At 37.4% G+C, this 22,030-nt stretch overlaps 1 protein-coding gene across 1 annotated transcript in view; it reads left to right on the forward strand.

The window, feature by feature from the left end:
- Positions 1–6,892: 6,892 nt before the first annotated feature.
- The window catches only part of BCKDHB (branched chain keto acid dehydrogenase E1 subunit beta), a 59,397-nt gene continuing 44,259 nt past the window's right edge, over positions 6,893–22,030 (forward strand). The window contains exons 1-8 of the mRNA XM_007440318.4: positions 6,893–7,160; positions 8,656–8,733; positions 9,270–9,338; positions 10,580–10,713; positions 13,115–13,270; positions 14,617–14,725; positions 18,847–18,944; positions 20,320–20,430. Of these exons, the coding sequence (XP_007440380.1) occupies positions 7,028–7,160; positions 8,656–8,733; positions 9,270–9,338; positions 10,580–10,713; positions 13,115–13,270; positions 14,617–14,725; positions 18,847–18,944; positions 20,320–20,430 (888 nt within the window). The 5' untranslated portion in view covers positions 6,893–7,027. The remainder of the gene's footprint in view (positions 7,161–8,655; positions 8,734–9,269; positions 9,339–10,579; positions 10,714–13,114; positions 13,271–14,616; positions 14,726–18,846; positions 18,945–20,319; positions 20,431–22,030) is intronic.

Genomic DNA, 22,030 nt, shown 5'->3' on the forward strand with positions numbered 1-22,030 from the left:
TCACTGATAACTTGTAATATTTTGTGAGCATTACTTTTTCTTTCTTTCTTTCTTTTTTTTCATTTTTTCTCTGGAATGTGATACTGTAATGCTTTAAAAAAGAAAAGCATTACACAAAAAGCATTTAGATAGCTTCCTCTCTTTCATTTCTTCCTTATTCTTTCCTTCTCCTCTGCATGTATTCTGAACTTATTTAACTGTAATTATTATTAATTTAAAAATAATAATTTTTAAATTAATAATAATTACAGTTACTGCTCTGCATGTATTCTGAACTTATTTAACTGTAATTATTATTAATTTAAAAATAAAGTTAACAGCAACCATGGATCTTATGTAGCCCCAAACTTGACAGACAATAATTAACCTTTTCTGGAGGGAGGAAGGAAATTAGCCAGTTTTGGAGGGAGGGAGGAAATCAGCCTGTTTTGGAGGGTGGAAGGAAATGAATGAAACCTTTTTTGGAGGGAGGTGCTCCTTTGTGCCCTGGAGGCAGGTTGGCTACCACTACAAGGCTGGGAAAGGAATCCTTGCCTACTCCCTGGGCAAAAGGCACACACTCACCATCTTGGCCGAATGGTGGCAGCAAGGATTACTTGGTGCCAGGCCCAGTCCAAAAGCAACAAGGAAACAATCTAGCCAAGTTCAGTTCTTTATTGCTTAAACCATATAGACAGAATCTTGCCAGACTAAATCTGTACCACTCTAACCTAGTGGATATACTCTGGGGGAATCTAGGGAGTTGCTATCTTAAGTCTCTTCTTCCCATGCTCCTGCTCTGGACTGTGTTGCCTTGTGTCTCCCACTTTTCCTTCCTGGAATGTACCGTATTTTTCCGACTATAAGACGATAGTTTTTTCTAAAATCCTTACGCTAAAAATTGAAGGGCGTCTTATTCAAGGAAGTCAGCCGAGGAGAGAACCGCGCAGTTGCAAAACTGCCCATACTTTGTCTCTTCAAACAGGCTTCCTCCTATTTCTAGCCTCCAGTCACGAGTGAAATAGCTTGACTCTGCAAACAGGCTTCCTCCAATCACGAGCCTCCAATCACGAGTGAAACTGCCCATACTGTCTCTGCAAACAGACTTCCTCCAATCATGAGCTTTATGTAACTGACATCAGCTGATGCTGAACAAACCAATTAGAGGAAGTCTGTTTGCAGAGACAAGCTATCGGCAGTTTCACTCGTGACTGAAAGTAATCAGTTATGCAAAAGAGCATGGAAATAGAGCTGCAGAGAGATGGTTTGGACCTCCTCCCACCAAGTGTATCAGGTAAATGTTACCTAATTACTAAATAAAAATGTGTTCTGCACTATCTTTAAAATATTGATTTCTTAATTTTGGGTTGGAAAAGTGGGGGTCGTCTTGTACATGGGGGCGTCTTATTGATGGAAAAATACGGTACTCCCTCCTTCCTGGGATCCTGGGTCTCTACTGCATTCCATCACACCACCTCCCCCTTTGTAGATACATCCCATCATACTTGGTGCCCCTGGGTGTGGACTGAGTGGGAACTCTTGTCACATGATGCTCCTGCTCAATCCATGCTGTGGCAGTGCCAACAGAACAGACCCTCACTGCTGCAGTTAAGAAGAGGCAGCGAGCTAGTGCAGGACTCCTTGGGAGCCTGGACTTTTACCTGGCTCAGTTTATCATTATTATGTAAACTTAATTTTGGGTGCACTCTAGTTTCTACTGTGTGTGCAGGTTTCATGAGCAGTGTGCATATGCGCATCACACCTTAGAGGGGACATAGGGTCAGAGTCACAGTACACAATTCTCGAGACCCAATTAGTTTCCATCCATACTTATCCCCACCCCCATCAGTTCATCTGACAACCATCAATGCTATGTGTTATCCCAGCAGGACTCATGCTCTCCTACCACCATGTAAATAGCTGTGCTTTGTGGAAGAAAAAACTCAAGTCCATCTTACCAAGCAAAATAACAATTTATTTTGAGCTCATGAACGAGGAGGCATTTCTCATTTCTGTTTGGGTTGTTCTAACTTCTGATTAAAAGTCCATAGAAATTACATATTTATAGTTTCAGCTCTTAAAATTTAGCAAAAATTAGCAAAATTCCTTCACTATCTTGCTTCTTCCTTTTATAATGCATAAATCATTCTTTTCTGAATTTAGGCAGTGTCTTCCCTTCTCAGAGATGACAGTCAGGAATTAAACATATGTACTTAAAATAAAAATAGCTGGGTTCAAATATATTACTGTAGTTCAGAAAAGAAAAACAAGTTTGGGATCAATGGGCTATTGATTAAACTATAGGACAGGGTTAATGTAGGATATACTGGATGGCAAACAAATTCCTGTTTCAGTTCTTTCCACATATATATTAATTCTTTCTAATATAAAAACTGTATGTATCTAGTATATATCTAGGAAAGAACATGGTATACTAAAGGATGCCAATGGACAAATAGTAACTGATTGAAAGGAGATCAAACTAAGATGGAAGGAATATACTGAAATACTGCATAGTAGAGATGTCAACAGTATCTTAGAAGATATTCCCTATTTACAAGAACCTCTAATACTAGAAGAAGCTATCAAAATAATGCTTAGGATCATCCAATGCAGATTAGCACTATACATGGAAAAAAGATGCCAAATGTTCAAAGTAGCTTTAGAAAAGGCTAAGGAACATGAGACATCATTGTTGATGCATACTGTATAATGGAGAAAGCCAAATAATACCTACAAGAACTCAGAAGTCAGCTTCATTGAAAATAGAAAAGCCTTCAATTGTGCCAAGCACATCTAGTTGTGGAATGTACTAAGAAAAATGGGAATCTCAGAACATCTAATTTTCCTCATGTAAAACCTATATACAGCTGAGGAAGCCAAAGTATGGACAGAACATGGTGAAACAGACTGGCTCCAGGTTGGCAAAAGAGTGAGATAAGGCTACATAATCAGATGCCATGATGTGTCTATACCTATAAAATCAGAATCGTGCAAACCATGGTATTCCCAGTGACAATCTATGGAAACAAAAGTTGGACTTTGAAGAAGCAGGATAGGAAGAGTATTGATGCTTTTGAACTTGGTGTTGACCACACTCCTGAGAATACCACGGACAGCCAATAAAACAAACAAATGGATCATTGGACAAATCAACTCAGTTGAGGCAAATTTATTATACTTTGGACTCATGTGAAGATCTAGCTCTTTGGAGAAGGCTCTAATGCTGAGAAAGGTAGAAGGAAAAAGAAGAAAAGGATGACCAACAGCAAGGTGGATGGACTCAGTTACAGTGGTGATGAGTGTGCATCCAACCACTGTTGGAAGATGTCAAGAACCAGGTTAGGGACAGATTGTCTTGGAGAAAACCTATCCATGTGGTCACTAGGAGCTAATACTTAATGGCATGTAATCAATAAATTAATATAAAGAGGTTATTCACAGGGCAAAATAGCTACTTTCAAATACAGAATGGCTATTCTGGTTCAAATACAAAATACATTCAAAGCTTGTATAACATACTTAATGGAGTCATCATTTATTTAATTAATCCCATTTTCTGGGTTTGTACAGCACACTGAACCCTAACATACCACATGGGCTACAGTCACACAGCATACTAAACTGAATTGCAGTTGGCTAAGTTGAAGTTCAGTGTGTCATGAAAACCTAACCTATAAGAGGCATGCCCTCCTAGTCATTCTGAGCGGCTTTCCCAGATAAAGAGCAGAGAAGCTGGGAAGCCCAGCTAATAGCAGCTTTCTTGCCCATCTTGCTCAAGAATCCCATCCTGGGGCCAATACTAGTTCATCGTAAAAAGAGCCCTAATCACTACTGACTCCTCATCAAACTGGACTCAGATGTTTGGATTCACACATCATGCCAAGTCTATATACTATAACCAGGCACTAAACCAGATAGGGTTTTATAGGTGAACTTTGAATTAGGCCTGGAAGCTTACTGGAATGAGTGCAGTGAACACAAAATGGTGCAGAGGACTACAGAGACAGAAGGTACAAAATGGTGTAGAGGAGTATGAAGTTATGTCTTGAAGAATGTGTGTGGCAGCCATTAGGAAAACCTGAGCCTAGCCTGGAAAGACAGGAGGGTGAGGAAGAAACTCAAGACTTCCTCGCCTTGGTTCTGTTGTAAAAGAGGGAGGGAGAGAGAAACTCTGTTAGGCCTTCAAGATTCTGTATTATACATTATAACAATAGAGTAGAGTTTTGGTAGTTCACATGGTATCTGTTACCTGGTCTATCTCAAAGGGCTGACAATAGTCGTTAGCCATGTGGCCGCTGCATCCTGTGTCAGCTCTAGGTCAGATGCTAAGATAAGCTCCATAAAAGCAGCAATGCATATAGAAATATTTAACTATTAACTATTGGCTGAAGCTGTCGTACTTGCCTCCTTCTTGAATAGCCCCCAAATGTCTTCTGGAACAAAAGCAGCCTAATTTGCCATACTATATGGGCCAGATTTGCCCATCGACAGCTACTAGCTTATGGGCTCTCTGTTGAGGCTTTTACCCACCTTTTCTCTTCTGATGCAGTATATTTATGATTGGACAATCCAATTATATTATTGTGCCTTAGTAAGTAATAAGGTATCACCATGGTTTCCTTTAATTTAAAATTTCCACTGCTATGAAAAATATTTTTATCAATTCAGAATTTTCCAGTAACAACAGCTTTAACTCGATTATGAATGCAGCTTATGCCATCAACAGTTCCTGAAGGCAGGTTTTGAAATATTTCCTATCATTTATGCTTTTATCCATGTGGAACAAATATGATTGAGGATCTCCCTGTTTGCTTCATTGCCCTATTTTTGCAAGACCTTGGGAAAAAATTCTGTCACCTATCTTGCAGAACAAAATGTATTGATAGATCATTATAAAATCATTTCCCTTTTGTCATTTGCTAAAGATTGTTCTAAAAGTTGGATTTGCTTGGTCTGCAGCTGTTTCTGGAAAGAAATTTGTCCAAGCTAGTACCTGCAAGCACAATTTTAAGTAAGTAAGTAAGTGTGTGTGTGTGTATAAGATGTATGTGTGTGCATCTATCTATCTGTCTGTCTGTCTGTCTGTCTGTCTGCCTACCTGCCTTGCCTTGCTTTGCCTTGCCATGTTTTTTTATTCATTTTATAATTTGGTTCTATTTTTATAATTTGGTTTATTATGACATAAATGCTTTCCAAATAATAGTTTTCAGTTACCAACTGTGGTTTCTGAGCTGTCTTCAAAGGCAGCCCCACATGCAGTGCATTGCAGTACTGCAGATATCACATGATTGTGGCATGATGCCAACACTTCCTGCTCCAGGCTGTAACTGGTGTACCAGTCAAAGCTGGGTAAAGCACCCTTGCCACATCTCCACCTGCTGCTCAAGCAGAAGCCATGCTCCAGGAAGACCCCCGAGTCACAGACCTTTCATGGGAAGTATGACCCTGTCCAGAGCAACCACAGAACCAACATTTGTAGAGAGATGCGGTGTTTATGGATGGACAACACTCTGCCTTGCTCGGGTTTAAGCTGAGCTTGGGTGTCTCTTTCTCTGTCCCTCACAGCATATAGACTTCTACAGCATCTCTCGCTCAGCCTAGGACAAAAATATCTAGTTGAGTACCATCAAGTGTGCTGATGATACCTCACCCCAAGCTGATGGATTATCTCTTCCAGAGGTTTCATTTAGATGTTAAATAACATGGAGAAGATAAAGGCTGAAATGTTTCCTAAGTATGGAATAACACTGGATAGCCAAAGTGGTCTGGACTGCGATCTTACCACAAGGAATAATCCCTGCAATGGAAGAATCATGAGGGCTATATAAGCCAATGATACAGGCTTGGCCCCATCTTCCAATATTACTACATTACTTTGGGCTAAGTATTATGCATCTCTCCCTGTCACCCACAGTAGCAATTAATAATTGCTCTATTACATGCTATGCAGATTAACTACTCCTTGCTTTAGTTTAGCAGACTGTGCAAACCCATGGGCAAGGGGGATAAAGAAAGACATTTGTGTGACATCATTATATAAATGCCATGATTTGTGTTAGATGTCAAACCACAAGTATCTAAGGGTGGCATCTGCCTGATGACAACATTGCACATATTTTATATTTCTGGCATAATTGCAGTTTGTTATAGCTGTTGTGTGTGTAGTTAGTTTATGATTTGATGTGTTGTGTGAACCCAATTGTAAGCCATGGATAACTTAGGCATGGGAATATGTGTTATGTGAGTACAGTATATATTTTCCAATTACAGTATACAGCAAAGCAAATCAGGCCACCGTCTAAGATCTGGACTGACATATTGCTTGGTTTATATTGCACAACAAACACACATTATGGCAATGTGAATGTACATATTGCAGTAACCCAAACCTGTATTAACTGAGCCACAACTAGCTATCCACGTTTTCAGCCAGGATCCCTCTTTTCTGGAGAGTTTGCATGAAAAGCACGTGCTCCGCCGGGAAGATTCGATCCTTCCTTTGTATTCGAAATAATTTTTTCTCTGGATGGTACAATTAAATCAGCCACCTTTCTTTTGTGCCATAAGACCAAGACAATTTGTGAAGGTCACTTTTGCCTTCCCCCAAGATTGCAGCCTCCACAACGTCTGAGTACGGTGATTGCTTTTGCGTTATCCTCCTGGCAAAGGAAAGTATACCATCGATACGACCTTATATTAATAGTACTAGCTATCAAACTATAACCCGAAGTGTAACACTACAACAGGCTCCCTGTACCCTAGAGATTCTCCACCCAACTATTCACCCCCTCTCTCACCATCTCGGTTTAACCCACATCAGCGTATCAACACTCGCCTTCTGCGCACGCGTAAAACAGCCCAGCACCCCTCGTTCTTAAAAAAGTACCCACCGCCCCAGCTGGCAGAGTTCCGATTGGTTTGTTCGCTATTGGCGCCGCCGCCAATGAGAGCAGCAGGCGCGGGTCCCCGCCTCCCCGCAACGTGCTCGCGCTTGTTCCAGTGACAAGATCCCGCAGCGGCAGCGCCTTCTTCGCGACGGGCCGAGATGGCGCTTGCCGGTCTTGGGCTCCGGAGGGCGGCGGTCTCCACCCTTCGGCTCAGTCTCACTACGGGGTCTCCATCCCGCAGGCGCGCGGCGCATTTCACTTTCCAGCCGGACCCGGAGCCCACCCAGTATGGTGAGCGCCTTAGTCGTCCTCGCCCGGGTCCGTGCTGCCGTCGTAGCGAGCAGACGCCGCTCCAGTGTCTCCCGGCCTCTTTGCAGTCTCTGGAGTTGAGGGGAAGCGAGTCAGCCGGAGTGGAGTCAGTCCCCTGTTGCTACGGCTTTCTCGTCAGTCCAGCTGGCTGAGGTGGTGGGAAGGGAGGCAGCATCTCTGCAAGTGGGGGACTGGCTTTTTCAAATGCCTCTGGCGCAATAGTCCAGGGTCTTACGAAAACGACGACCCCGGTGTGTGGATTCTGCCTGTAAAAAGTCTTGGACGCGAGTCAAAAAGTACTTCCTTCCCCCTTATAGCCTAAAATGAAGTTTCTACCACCTGTGTAGATGCAGCCACTTGATGTGGGGAAAATAGTACAGAGACGTTAGGAAATAGTGTGGGACAACAATATACTAAGCTGACAGCACTTACTAAGTGCCTGGTTGAAATTCAGGTTGTCCCTTCTTGTGTTATATTATTTAAGGAGAGAAAAAGGACTTCTGTGAAGAGTTTTATAGAAGAGGAAATTAGAGTAGATGCAGTTTGTCATTCATAGCTGAGGCCTTGCACCTTCTGCAGTGTGTTGCAGTATTTGCCTTTGTAACTGCGGAGAATGACAGTCTTGTGCCATCGTGTCTCTCTCTTCCTTTCCTGTCCTCATCATGGCAGGCTGATGCTTTATTTTAACAAAAGATTTGTTTTTCTTCCTCCCTTTGAATATGGAAAGAGCATGAGTGATATTGAAAAACCCACTTCAGATGGGAGGGAAAGTAATAAAATAATACTTCGTTGTTGAACATATATATATATATATATATATATATATATATATATAGTGTACTAATTGAGGCCGCCTTTAAAATTTCATAATTCCTGTTCTGGGACTTTGATCTAGTACTGGTCCTTCTGTGCTGCCTAGTTCTATTGAGTTCTGGTGAGGAAGTTCCCCTTCATGTCCTGTCTAAAGTGTACACCACAGCTTAGCCAATCCTGTCATACTAAGCAAGCCATAGAGCTGAGAATTCTATGATCCACAGAATTTGAGACATCTATAATCTCAGAAAAATTAGGTTAAAGGAATACATCATAATTATATTAATCATAATAAGAATATTGTGTGAACACGGGCAGCAGAGGAACCAGCAAAATCTTCAAACAAATGGAAAGGATCTTTTAATCTATAGGAAGCTTTTGAACTGGGAGAACTTTTATTTACTTGCTGCGAAGCAAAGGAGATGATTTTTGTGGATTTCCCTTCCTATATTCCCTCAAATTGTTACTTACTCATTGTTGAACAAACACAGCCACTGAGTATGTATATTACTGATGTATACATTGGAAAAAAATAGATAGAAATATTGGGTTCTGACAAGTCTTAAAGCTTTTCAAATGGATCATGCTGTTTTTGTATGGTGGTATTAGCAATTTGTTAAATGAAATAGTTGGCCTTGTTTAACCAAATAATCTCTTTTCACAGGCCAGACACAAAAAATGAACCTTTTCCAGTCTATAACAAGTGCCTTGGATAATGCCTTATCCAGAGATCCAACTGCAGGTATGTTTTTAATGCTTTGTTATTTAAGGAGAATCTTTTGCTTGAAGCCTCTTCAGTTGAGGATACTCACTACCACACAATTCTAATGCAAACATGACTATGTTAATATGAGGGTGCTTAATTAGCATCTTTTCTCCCTCATATCCTCTTTGGATGGTAAAACAGGCTTTGACTTTTGCTCCTTGATGTAGTTTCTCTTTGAAGTTTAAAGATTCAGTGTTGTGTGCTGCTAAATTAATATAATTTTATTTGCTGGAAAAAAGTTGAAGATAGCTTTTGTTGCTAAAATTAGCAAATGAAGTAAGCTGAAAAAATACATCTTTTAATGGAGACAGATTTCTTTCATGGTTTGTGTAAATTGTCTAGTCCCTTTCATTTCTAGTGTTATTTATAAAAGGTGTTCTTGGTTCTTACACTCATCAAATTAATATTTTATAAAGAAAAGCATGCACAGTAGAAAAAGTCAGATGAAAGTGATTTAACAATCCATTTTTCTTTCTGAACAACTATTTATTTGATTCCTAATATACACACAGTAATATTTGGTGAAGATGTATCTTTTGGTGGAGTTTTCAGATGCACCGTTGGCTTGAGAGACAAATTTGGTAAGCTCACAACTTAACCATTCATCATATCTCAAGTTACATTATTATTTTTATAAAAGTATGTTTTTCATTTTGGTAACGATCTCACTGTTTTTTTATACAATAATCAAACATAATTAATTAATTAAAAATTGAATAAGATTGTTAGTTAAAACCATAATTTTATATAACATTAGAGCAGTTACTGGGATAGCTGGCATGAATTAGGAAGAATGTCCTTGCAAATGGATGTTATTTTGCCATCTGCTTTGGAGTTGGGTGGCATCTAAATCTAATAAAACCAATAATTGATAAATTTTCTAATTGTTGATGAAAACAGTCTAGACTGGCAATGCGCTTGATCTGAGTGGGGAGATCAGTATGTATAATGGGTGTTGGCACTACAGTGTGTGAGATGTTCTCAGAATATAAGGATGGCTTATATGGAAAATAGTATGGTCCCAAGTTTTAAGATCTTGTAAATAATACATTGCTCATACATGCATAGAAAGGGGTTCTACTGAGGGATCTAGCTGCACAAGCGTAGCTTTACATAAAATAGAGTGGTCTAGTCTTGTGATAGTTTGCTAAGGGAAAGTTAGAGCTATTGATTTAGCTGAAACTAGTATTTTACATTCTTGGCAGCTGAGGGCACATCATCATTAGAGACTGAAGAATCCACAAACTTAAGATGTATTGTGTAGTTCTGGGCATCACACTTCAGTAGGAGGTATTCAGACAACCTGGGACAGGTTCAGAGAAGGGCAAGATTAGGGATCTAGAAACTAAGTCCTAAATAGAAAGTTTGAAGGAACTGGGAATATTTAGCCTCGGGAGAAGATTGAAGGGAATTACGATCACACTCTTAAAATACCTGAAGTACATGGAATCCAGCGTGCAGCACATGGACTAATGGATTTAAGTAACAGGAAGGCAGATTTCAGCAGAATGCTAGAAAAAGCTTCCAGACTAAGAGCAGTTCAGTGGTGGAGCCAATTACTCAGAGAAGTAATGGACTTCCCTTCCCATCTGTCTCCAATGCTTTAATTCTGATTCCTGTATGGAGCAGAGGGTTGGACAGTCGCCAAAGTTTCCCTTTCAGCTCTATAGTTCTACTTTGAATTAAAGGTTAATTAGAAAAAAACATACAACGTAAGCCCTTTTATTCCATCAGATACCTTGTGTTAAAATGTTTTTTCTTGGGTTATCATGTACTGTACATTCATTTTTAAAAAGTTTATTAATAAAAAAATATCTTATAGGTAAAGACAGAGTGTTCAATACTCCATTATGTGAACAAGGAATTGTGGGATTTGGCATTGGAATTGCAGTCACTGGTGCTACAGCTATTGCAGAAATCCAGTTTGCTGACTATATTTATCCTGCCTTTGATCAGGTTAGAGCTTATTTTAAAAAGTCTGACTTTCTTAAAATAATGAAAATATGGTTGGAGGTGGGATTAAGTGTGATGATTGAATGGATCTTCATGAACATGAAAGAGAATTGTTGAACAATCTATGCCATTTTGTATTTTACAAAAGGAACAAAAATTGTTGTGAGAATACAGTACATTGATAACATCCTGCTATTTTGAGAAACATGCAAAAAGAGAATTTGCAGTTTTTCCATGGACAGCTGAATGTCCTACTATATGCTTTCCTCTTGAGGAAAATGTACGCATAATGTTTCATGCTTCAAAAAGAAGTAACATCAGAAGCATGAATATACTTGTATGTATTTTTCTTCTAGTAATGGGAAGGAGTCCATAGTGAAAAAGTAATGAAAGTAGGGTCATAGCAGGGCCAGGCTGCACTCTCTGACTGGAATTGTCACTTGCTTGATAAAATATGTTGTATTATAATCACATTTGAGGATCCAAGGTAAATTATAATTTTTGTATGTGGAAAGCAAGTCTTAGAAATCAGTAGTATATTTGTAGCTGGCTCAAATAGAAAGCTGTTCCAAAATACTTTACATATTAAATACAATAGCTTTTCTTGATGTGGGAAACAATATATACATTGATTAAATGAAGTTATACCAGTAGAAAGGTAACTTTCCTGAACTCACTGAAAAACATGTATATTCCCGAACACCTCCAAATATTTGGGGAGATTCAACACAATTGTGGGCTGTGTTAGGTGACTGCAAGTGGGAGAGGGGTTTGCCAAAATTGAACCTTGTTAAGGGGATACACAATTATTTTGCCATATGTCAGGCAATCCCACCTGTCATTAAAGGTCTGTAAAACACAATCCACAATGTTTGCTAAATTGCATGGGGGATGTGGACTGCAAAGAAGAGAATGGAAAGTTCCAATATTATTATTGATGATGCGCAATCAAGTTGGTGTTGACCCTTAGCGACCACATGGATAGATTTTCTTCATGATGATCTGTCCCTAATCTGATCTTTCAGGTCTTCCAACAGTGTATGCATCGCTACTGTAATGGAGTCAATCCACCTTGCTGCTGGTCATCCTCTTCTTTCCTTCCACCTTTCCCAGCCTTATAGACTTCTTCAGAGAACTAGGTCTTTGCATAGTATGTCCAAAATATGATTATTTGATCCTGGTTATTTGTGCCCTGAGTGAGAACTTTGGATTGATTTGTTCTACAATGCATTTATTTGTGTTCTTGGCTATGCATAATATTCTCAAGAGTTTTCTCCAACATCCAAGTTCAAAAGCATCAATACTCTTCCTATCCTGCTTCTTGAAAGTCCAACTTTCACTTCCATAGAGTGCCACAGGGAATACCATGGCTTGCACAATTCTGATCTTTGTAGGTATAGACACATCACGGCATCTGAATATCTTTTCCAAGGCCTTCATGGCTGCTGTACTGAGCAGTAGTCTGCAATGTATTTCTTGACTGCTTGTTCCTTTTCTGGTGATGGTTGATCCTAAGAGACAAAAGCTGTCCGCCACTTCAGTATCTTCATTATCAATTATAAGGCTGGTTTTTCTACCTGTTATTATTAGTTTGGTTTTCTTTCTATTTAATTTTAGTACCTTTTTTTCACGATGCTCCTTGACTTTTGTTACTAGAGCTTGCAGATCCTTTGCATTTCTGGCTATCAGAATAGTGTCATCAGCATAGCACAAGTCATTGGCCTTCATCCAGTTTTAAAACCATGCTCATCTTTTTCCAATCCAGCCTCCCTTAGTATATATTCAACATATAGATTGAATAAATAAGGAGAGAGTATACAGCCATGTCTTACTCTTTTGCCAGCCTGGAGTCAGTCTGTTTCACCATGTTCTGTCTGTACTGTGGCTTCCTGACCTGTATATAGTTTCACATAAGGACAGTGAGATGCTCTGAGATTCCCATTTTTCTAAGCACATTCCACAGTTTGATGTGATTGATACAATCAAAGGGCTTTCTTTAATCAGTGAAGCACTGACTTCTTTTTGGTATTCTTTGGCTTTCTCCATTATCCAGGGTGCACCAAGAATCATGTGCTGTGTTCCTTGGCCTTTTCTAAAGCCATCATGAACATCTGTCATCTTTTTTTTTTTCATGTAGCACTCAAATTTGCATATTGTTGTTGTCATTGTTATTATTTCTATATTCTGCCTTTATTTTGTACAACTCAAGGCAACGTACACACATGCTGCTGCCTCCTATTATATTGGTTTCCTTTCACTCCTGTTGGATGGCATCCATCATTTCAAGATTTGGAATATGTATCTTGTTCTGCATAATCTATAATAGAACATGAATTGTCTTTAACTGCATAAATGTGTCTTGATAACTACATGCACTATTAAATATATCTCTATATTTCTTCAGATTGTTAACGAGGCAGCAAAGTATCGATACCGTTCTGGAGATCTCTTTAACTGTGGAAGCCTCACAATAAGAGCGCCATGGGGATGTGTGGGTCATGGCGCATTATATCACTCTCAGTCCCCAGAAGCCTTTTTTGCGCATTGTCCAGGACTGAAGGTATAGAATAGTAATTTATTAGATGGTTTTTAGTGTTATAGCGGTTCTTTTTAAATATAAAGGATTCATATAAAAAGTATTATATTTATATTTAGAAAAAGATACATGGAAATTATAGAATACAAATGTTACATGGGAAAATTTGCAGAATGATATACTATAAAATGTTTTTTTAAAAAAAATATAAAATAGTCCCCTTGGAAGAAAAACAAATCTCCCTTTTAGCCTTATGTATCAACCTGGATTAGAACAAATATAATTTTGTGTCAGTTTAATACTTTCAAAGCTATTCTTGAAATCATGTTAAAGAATAGCTAAGCCATCTGACTAATAGAAGTAAATAACCATGGTTAAAGAGTTTAAATAACTTATTTTAAGGAAACCCAAACCTTGGAAGTGTCAGCAAGCCCTGTACAGCATTATAATCCATAAATGGTTTCTGGGATTAAACTGAAACTAACGTCAGACTTGTTTTTTCATATATGAAGTTATTTTTGATATTGATGTGTGCTCCCATAGTTTAAGCTGCCATTCCTCTAATGAAATAGTTGATGTGATTTCCAGTAAGAAGTATAAAGTATCCTGATAACAGTTATCATATATAAAACCGGCTCAGTGTATTTTGTATGTAATGTTTGGTAATAATTAATGGAAAAATGACTGGTGGAAAAGAAAAATCAACATTTAAAACATGTTGCATCCTGTAGTAGATATCTTCCAGTACAATTTAGTTTTTTGACTTTGCCACCAGATATGAGAAAACATTCCAACTTGATTTTTCCATTTCCATATTTTTTTTCAATATGCATTATACATTTTAGTTATCATCACTGGAATAATATACCAATGAAAGAACATTTTGTACCAGTTTTCTCTCAGTGTATTAATCACCTTAAATTTGACATTCATTTTCATTGATAATCCCATTGTTGAGTGTCAGTTGTCCTATTCAAATTCTGCATCCATTTAATCATACAGACTTTGACATGTTTGATCTCCATATTTCAATAGCAGCTGATTGATATATACACATCCACATACCCACTCACTATTCCTTCCATAGATGCAATCCATCTGTATGGTGCGATGATCCAGTCTGTGATCTGGGTCAAACAGTCTGATAGTGTAACTTGGTGCCATCAATCTCCCTTTTTCTTATATGGCTTGTGAACTCTTTAATGCCTTTATTTAACCAGATAAAATCTTTGCCACTCATTTAACATCTTTTCACCAAGTCTTATTGGGATTATTTGAAATAGGAAATTATCCCTTGGCAGAATATTTTTTACTGTTGATATTCTTCCTAACCAAGATAATCTGTAATCTGTTTATTCATTTTCTTAAAGGTGGTTGTTCCAAGAGGACCTATTGAAGCCAAAGGACTGCTGTTGTCATGTATAGAAGATAAAAACCCTTGCATATTCTTTGAACCGAAAATAATGTACAGAGCAGCAGGTACATTTTTCTCATTGTATTCAGGGCAAAAATGAAAGTCACATCTTATTTATTCATATAATGATGCATAGAAGCATAGAATGTATGTGCTGAAAAGACCTTATATATCATCTAGTTCAATCCCTTGCTCAGTGCAGAATTTACTAAACCATATCTAATAGTTGGCCATCCAGCCTACTGAAAATTTCTTCTCACTATATTCAGTGTTGGTCAAAGAACTATGCAGTGCATTTTCTAGAACTATAATGTCATTGTACTAAGGGCTACAAACAAATGTGGAATCTTAATTCTGGTATGACCTGTCCCCTGCCTCCCTTCTGTGTCCCAGTGCAGCATATCCCACCAGCTCCCCAGTCTTCTCAGCAGCTTCCCTTCCTCCCACGTCTCCTCTCAGCCTCTGATGACCATGTTGTTTTCCCCTTGTCTTCTTTCCCCCTAGACTACTTCTACCCAGAATAAAACTGTTTTGTTCAATGCATGAACAAAGCCACTCCAAATGTGGATGTTTTGTTTTGGTCATTGACCACCCAAAACCAGCTATTCCATGCATGGAAAGGTTCACATTTGGAATGTTCTGCATATCCCTGACTTCTGTCAAATGAGAGGAGAAAATAAGAATGAACCCAAAAGGTTTATGATACGTCAAGTAGTCATGACTGACAATTTTCAGTTGGTTTCATTGAGTTAGGGTAAATCTGCACTCAACCAAAAGTCTTTGCCTAGCTTACGAGGTACAGTATTTATGGTAATAGTAATATATATTTCTGATCCCCTTAAATAACAATGGGATTTAATTGTTGAGCAGTACTGGTTAACATAAGACTCAGCACGGGTGACTTACATTATAAGGGCAGTTTTTATTATTTTATTACTATTTTTATAACACAAGTTTTGGATAATGAAAAGCAGCTTTACTCAAACATAACAGCTGTTTTTCAGAAATTAAGCTTGAAATAGAGGGTTTAAAAAAAAAAAGCTGTTAAATGATTCAAAAGCAAATAGTGGTACTTAGTGGAAAAAATGAGTCATCTTGACATTACCAGGATTAAATTTCTTGTGGAGAATCTACTCTTATGACCTTTTCAGCTTCATTTAATTCTACCTTATATGACATAAATAGTATAGAAATAAATGATTTGCATCATTGGTTGTTATAGTGACATGGCAAATAAGATTAAAAACAACCAGTTTTTCAATCAGTGTTCAAATGTCCTGTCACAAGATGTACACATGTTTTCCTACTACAATTAGGGATTAATAGAATTAAAACTCATACTCTGCAGCCTGCATGAATTAGCAGTTGTTGCTGTTTAGAGAATCATAGGCAATCACACTAAGGCTTCACTAAATCATGTAATGGTTTCCTACAGTGTGTGAACCCAGCCACTGAACTGAAGGAATACTTGTAAATTCAGCTCAGGACATTATATTCAGTTCAGGAAATCTAAAGCTGTAAACATAACTTTTTCAAATCAGGCTTGAATTCCTTGTGACTTCATGGAATTATCCGTGCAGGATTTTAACAAGAGTACAGAAATGATTTCCTATGGGATGTTTTTGATTTCCCAATTTATCCCATAATCCTGGATTGTCTGGTAGTCTCCCATCCAAGTACCTAACCTGATCCTGCTAGCACATGCTGCAGGCTAAATCCAGAATTAGAATACAATCTATTAATTTTTAATTAATATTAAGCATTAATTTTTCCCTTAATGGTGTGTTGAAATCTCTGAGAAAGAAAACTAGATGAATCTTGATCTATGACTAAATATTTTGCAGATGTTTAATGCAACAGTTAACTTATCAGAATAAAGATTTTTGTGTCTAAATATTAACATTTATTAATATAAATGAAATAATTAAAATATTTCCTGTTTCCTATATTTCCTACATCTATATATCTATATTTCTTTGTCTGTATATCTATATCTGTATATATCTGTATTTATAGTAAAGTGTTCACAAAATATGAAAATACCTGAATGAAAATGACAAGTATAAATGCAAGCCTTTATAATGTTGTTTGCAAATGGTGAAAATGTTAGCCTAAATAGAGGGTACACAAAATGTAAAAGGCAAACAAATTTGAAAAAAATAGCAAATATAAAACAGTTGTAAACACTTAACTTTTTATTTGCCAATTATGTGAATGTTAGAAATATTTTGACCTTTCCTGGTGTACTTTAATGGCAAAACCAGCAAATAAGCTAGTGCATTTATTAAAGCACTGTAACTACTTTTTATTGTAAGAAACTAGAATCTTGTAGTGATTGCTTTTTATAACATATTGGCAATTTAATTTTTTTTATGACATTTTCTTCTATAGATGAATAAGTTTTTTTCCCAGAGATTATTAGACTGCCTCCTATAGCTTTACTATGTCAAGAGACTGAGTGACAATTACATCCTTAATGCTTAGAACATAGGAATGTGTGGCCTCTGCCTGCAGAATTACTGTGGTAGCAGAACTGTTAGAATAATGTGACATATGTCAATATACTTCACGCTGACCTTATACTGTATGAATTCAGTATAATTCAGGTAGGAAATGATTGTGGATGCATTGTGGATGCATTGTACAAGTGTAGGGAATGGAAATCTGTGGGAGTGCCCACTCTTGTGCAACAGGCATGGTCTCATCAGGGCATTTCTATCAAGGGATTTGGGAAACTGCACCTCTTGAAGGTTTGACTGGATGTGTCCCTCCTGAGCCTGAGATTGACGCGAAAGAAGTATGCAGATTATGAGTACAAGGGCTTTAACTTGTAAACTCAGTATGACATACAAGAATAAACACAATCTTTGTAATCTGTGGTAGGTAAAATATAAGATCTTGATCTTATTTTCCATTTCCTGGATTTTTGAAGAGTGGAAACTAGAATGTTTTTATACTTTCACCCTAAGCCAAACTTGTTTTGGTTACTGAATAGTAAGTAGAGCATGGCAGTTCAGTGAAAATTTGTTCCAAACCTTGCATCCTTGAAAGACACATCCAAAGATTAGGAGACTGCAATAAAAATGATTTGATAGAGAATGTTTGGCAGCTGAGCCTGAAGAAACAACTGGTTGGAGGGATACCTCTTCTGTGAGATTGGGGTTGGGAGGAGGGGAAGCAAATGGTTCAATTGACAGCTTTAATGGCAAAACCAGCAAATAAGCTAGTGCATTTATTAAAGCACTGTGTTCTAAAAAGTATCAGTTGGAGGCAGTTGGCTTTCTGAAGGGGGAAGTTAGTGGATGCTGTGTCTTTCTGAACTATGGCATCTGTCTTTTGCATGCATATAAATGTTCAGACAAATGATCATAAATGGGGCACTACATTGGATAGCTCCACCATCATTGCTGGCTTTCTGCCACTGCTGTTAAGTCTGTACATTCTATTCATAAATTGATATATTAGTGATTAACATGCATATGTATAATTTCTTGTTACTGTGATGCCTTGTCAGTCAGGTTGAGACATTGTCATGAAGATGGCCAATTGTCCTTGTGAAAATAGGATCTTGTTGGATTATCTCTGAATTTAATTTTGTTTGGTTTTTACTGCAATGTATCTGAACAACTGTGAACACAAACAGACTTTTTGATTTATACGGGGACTTATCTGCCTGCTAAATTGGTAGTGAGTTTTAGCTGCTGCTTCTTTTTTCCCACAAACTTGGTTTTCATCTAAGTATTTAACTGTGATTAAGTTTTTCAGTAAATCCTTATGCTGTTCTGCTAGAACAAGGCTCAACGAGTTGTCAGATTCTTTCCAGGGTAATACCTAAAGAATTATGTTCCTGGGATTTATTTTTATTCCCTGTACCCTAGTCATAGCTTGAACTGATAATTAATAAATTACATGATGACACAAGTGAATTAACTTTTATCTTGATACTTTGCCACTGGATTTCTCATTCTTCAGAGCTGAACTTTCTTGTAAGTTCTATTATAGCTATGGCTCTAAGTTTAGACATAGGGATTTAAGTTTACAGCAGGGATGGGGAACATGCTGTCCTTCAGGTTTTGCCAGCATCCTTCAGCTTTGGCCATGTTGATTGGGGCTGCTAGAAGTTGTAGTTCCCCATCCCTCTTCCAGATACTCAAATTGTAAACTTACTTGCTTTCCATTTATTCAGTGGAACAAGTCCCTGTGGATCCTTACTGCATTCCTTTGTCTCAAGCAGAAGTGCTTCAGGATGGAAGTGATGTAACTTTGGTGGCTTGGGGTACTCAGGTGAGTAAGATTTGTGAGAATTTGAGAAAAAAAACCCAATGCTTCCTAGGATATCACACTTTACCATTATCATTTTATTGGTGTATTCATCTGGATAGTGTTGATATCTGAAGCAATCACTTCAACAGATATTTATGTTTCATTCGGTCTTTCACTATGGGTGGGTGTAAATATTCTAGAATATTCTTCCACCAGAAATGATGGAAATTAAATAAGACTCAAATAGGTAGGATTAGAACCACAATGTTAGTGATACTTACATCTTGTTGAAATTCGTGAGATTTAAAGTTTATTAAGAGTACAGTAGAATTAAATTTCAATTCAGTCTCATCCAGTTTAGCTGCTAACTTTCAGTAATAACAACTAAAACATACATATTGTTGTATATTGAATTTTTAGCAACAGCGGTGCTATGCCTCTGTTCAGGCATCCATACATACAGCACCAATTTGCTTCTATTTTTTTAAAACTGCATTGGGACTCTAAATATGTCTTAGCCATGTAGCATTAAAATAAGTATGTTGTACCATATATTGCATAGATTCTCCCACTGCAGTGAATACATCTGAATATATTCAGTATGTAAAAGTGGCTGATCTGCTGTTTATTTATTCAGGATAATTGATATTTCAATCAATAATTTCTAAGGTATGTAATAATAATCAAAATATTAATATTAGATATTTTAAAATAATATTGATCAGAAGAATAAACTATGCAACAGCTAATAAAATCTTGTGGAAGCACATCACCCTCAGCAAGTCTGCATAAAATGTAGCTCGCAACAAATAATTGGCCATGGCAAGTGCTTGGTGCTTTTATTAACAATGTTGGGCCAAACCAGAATGTTCCTCAGTAAGGCGTTTTCTATTGTAGAACATGGAAGAAGTGAAATAAGGAAGGTTATATACTCCCGCCCCAATAGAACTTTAGATATACTATTGAAGGGAGGGGAGGGGAATGCAGATTGTGTTTCTATGCTGAATGAAGGTGATGTGAGATTCTTAAGGTTCTTCCAAGGAACATAGCAGGACTGCATACTGTAGAATAAGAGTTTGTCTGGATTGGAAGTGACAGTTTAACCATTAGAAAATGGAATCCTAGAGAAATTTCAATTCAGAGCTGATTCCAAATATGTTGTGGAATATTCACATGCAGTTGTACTGTCAAGTGGTATTATTTTTTGATAGTATTTTATATTGCAAACTTCATAAACTCTTGACATTTTACAACTGTATAAAATCATAATACCATAAAACAGTTTCTTCCTACAAAAGCAAACTTTAGGGGTCAGAGTGACTGCCATGTTTTTCAGTAGTCAAAAGTGTATTCTTTACTTTCAATACACTTTTGCATGTTTTCTCCCAATATTTAGGTTCATGTTATAAAAGAGGTAGCAGTTATGGCACAAGAAAAACTAGGAGTGTCCTGTGAAATAATTGATTTGAAGACGATTTTGCCTTGGGATGTGGAGACTGTGTGCAAAGTAAGTGTGCATATGATGTTTGTCCATTAAATCGTACTCATTTATAATGATCTGATTATTATACAGTAATAATGTATAATATATAATATAACGCTGATACAAAGTAAATATGTTGAACAAATTTCTGCTGTTTATATAAGGAAAACTATGGTCCAAGAAAAGCAATGCTTAGGTAAATATAAAAAAAAAATGTCAAAAACTACTGGGACAGCATTGAACTGATATCTTGGATTTCTCTGTCCGAGATGAAATATAAAATGTGAGCTTTGAAGAGGGATTTTGAGCCTGATAATTCCCCCCAACTCAAGAGTTGCAAATGCTGTTTCTGGCCTGCTGAGCAGTTATCCATGGGATCTTGGATTTATTTCAGCCCTAAGAGTGAAAGAATGTAGACCTGGCCTTGGGAATGGGGAAGTAAGGAATGAACTGTTAAGAAGAGAGTTTTGGAAAAGATAATTCAGCCCTGAGAAGTGTGACAAAGGAACTCAAAACAACCCTTGCCTTAATTTTGTTTGGTATAAGATGGAGGTGAGAGAAACTTCCAAGATTCTGTTACTGTACCTGCAATAAAAGCATGCTGTGCCTGTTTCTTGTCTTTGCCTAACTTGAAGGGCTGACACTAAGCCATAATGGGATTTGCTTGATGTTTACTTAGCATGTTGTATGAAACCCAGCCACAGTGATTGGTAACTGTGGTTCATACTTTAGCATGAGGTGTGAACCAGGCTACTTTTGCTTATTCAACAAATCACGGCTTTATGAAATAAATCATGTCGCAATTTTCTGCGTCGGATATGTATCCTAAAACAAAGCAAGAATATAAGATCTAGTCTCTAGATTTGTCATACTGCTTTAAGTGATTTCAGAACTGAATATTAAAGAAAGACAAAATATTTCTTTTATATATGTAGTGAAACTGATTGGTTTGATGAGAAGTGGCATAATTTTCCTAAATTTATTTTAAATGTAATATAGTTTAAAATCTTACTATCACCACTCTAAAAAGAATTCTTACACTGCTTCTTTCTTCCTGGTTCTTCCTGTGTTACCTTACATGTGGGGAAAGATACTATATTCTTCTCTCATTTACTCAGGACCAATTTTTTAAAAGCAGTCAAAACTTTATTTAACAACCACATTATATAAACAAATAATATAGGGTATAAGTTGTTTCTGTTTAGAGGTAGAGAACTCTGTTTATTTGAAGAATGATAGCTTTTTCCCCCCACAAAGGCATTAATTTTCTTTTTTTCTTCTATACTAATTGTCCCCTTTTTCTTTCTTTTCTCTCTTCTTACCTTCTCATCTGTCACTTCCCTGTCCCATACCTTTCTAATTTCTCTTGACTTGCCTTCCTTGTGAGAAAATGTCCAGTGAACCCTTTATTTATTTTAGTACCATTTAATCACAATGTATATGACACTTTTCCCATGGATGATATTCAGTATTTCCCCCTGCCTCCCCCCCACCTTATTTCTCCCTGTATACAGGTACAAACACCTTGGTAACTATAGCCCAGAATTTGGTTTTGAATTGTTTGCATCTTTTGTCATGAAAATACTGTCATTCAGTGCAGGTATTATATTACATCAAATAACTG

This window comes from Python bivittatus, unplaced genomic scaffold (genome assembly GCF_059951505.1).
Source record: "Python bivittatus isolate LINGU-HERP-01145 unplaced genomic scaffold, Pbiv_v1 ctg000020_np1212, whole genome shotgun sequence".
Taxonomy (NCBI): domain Eukaryota; kingdom Metazoa; phylum Chordata; class Lepidosauria; order Squamata; family Pythonidae; genus Python; species Python bivittatus.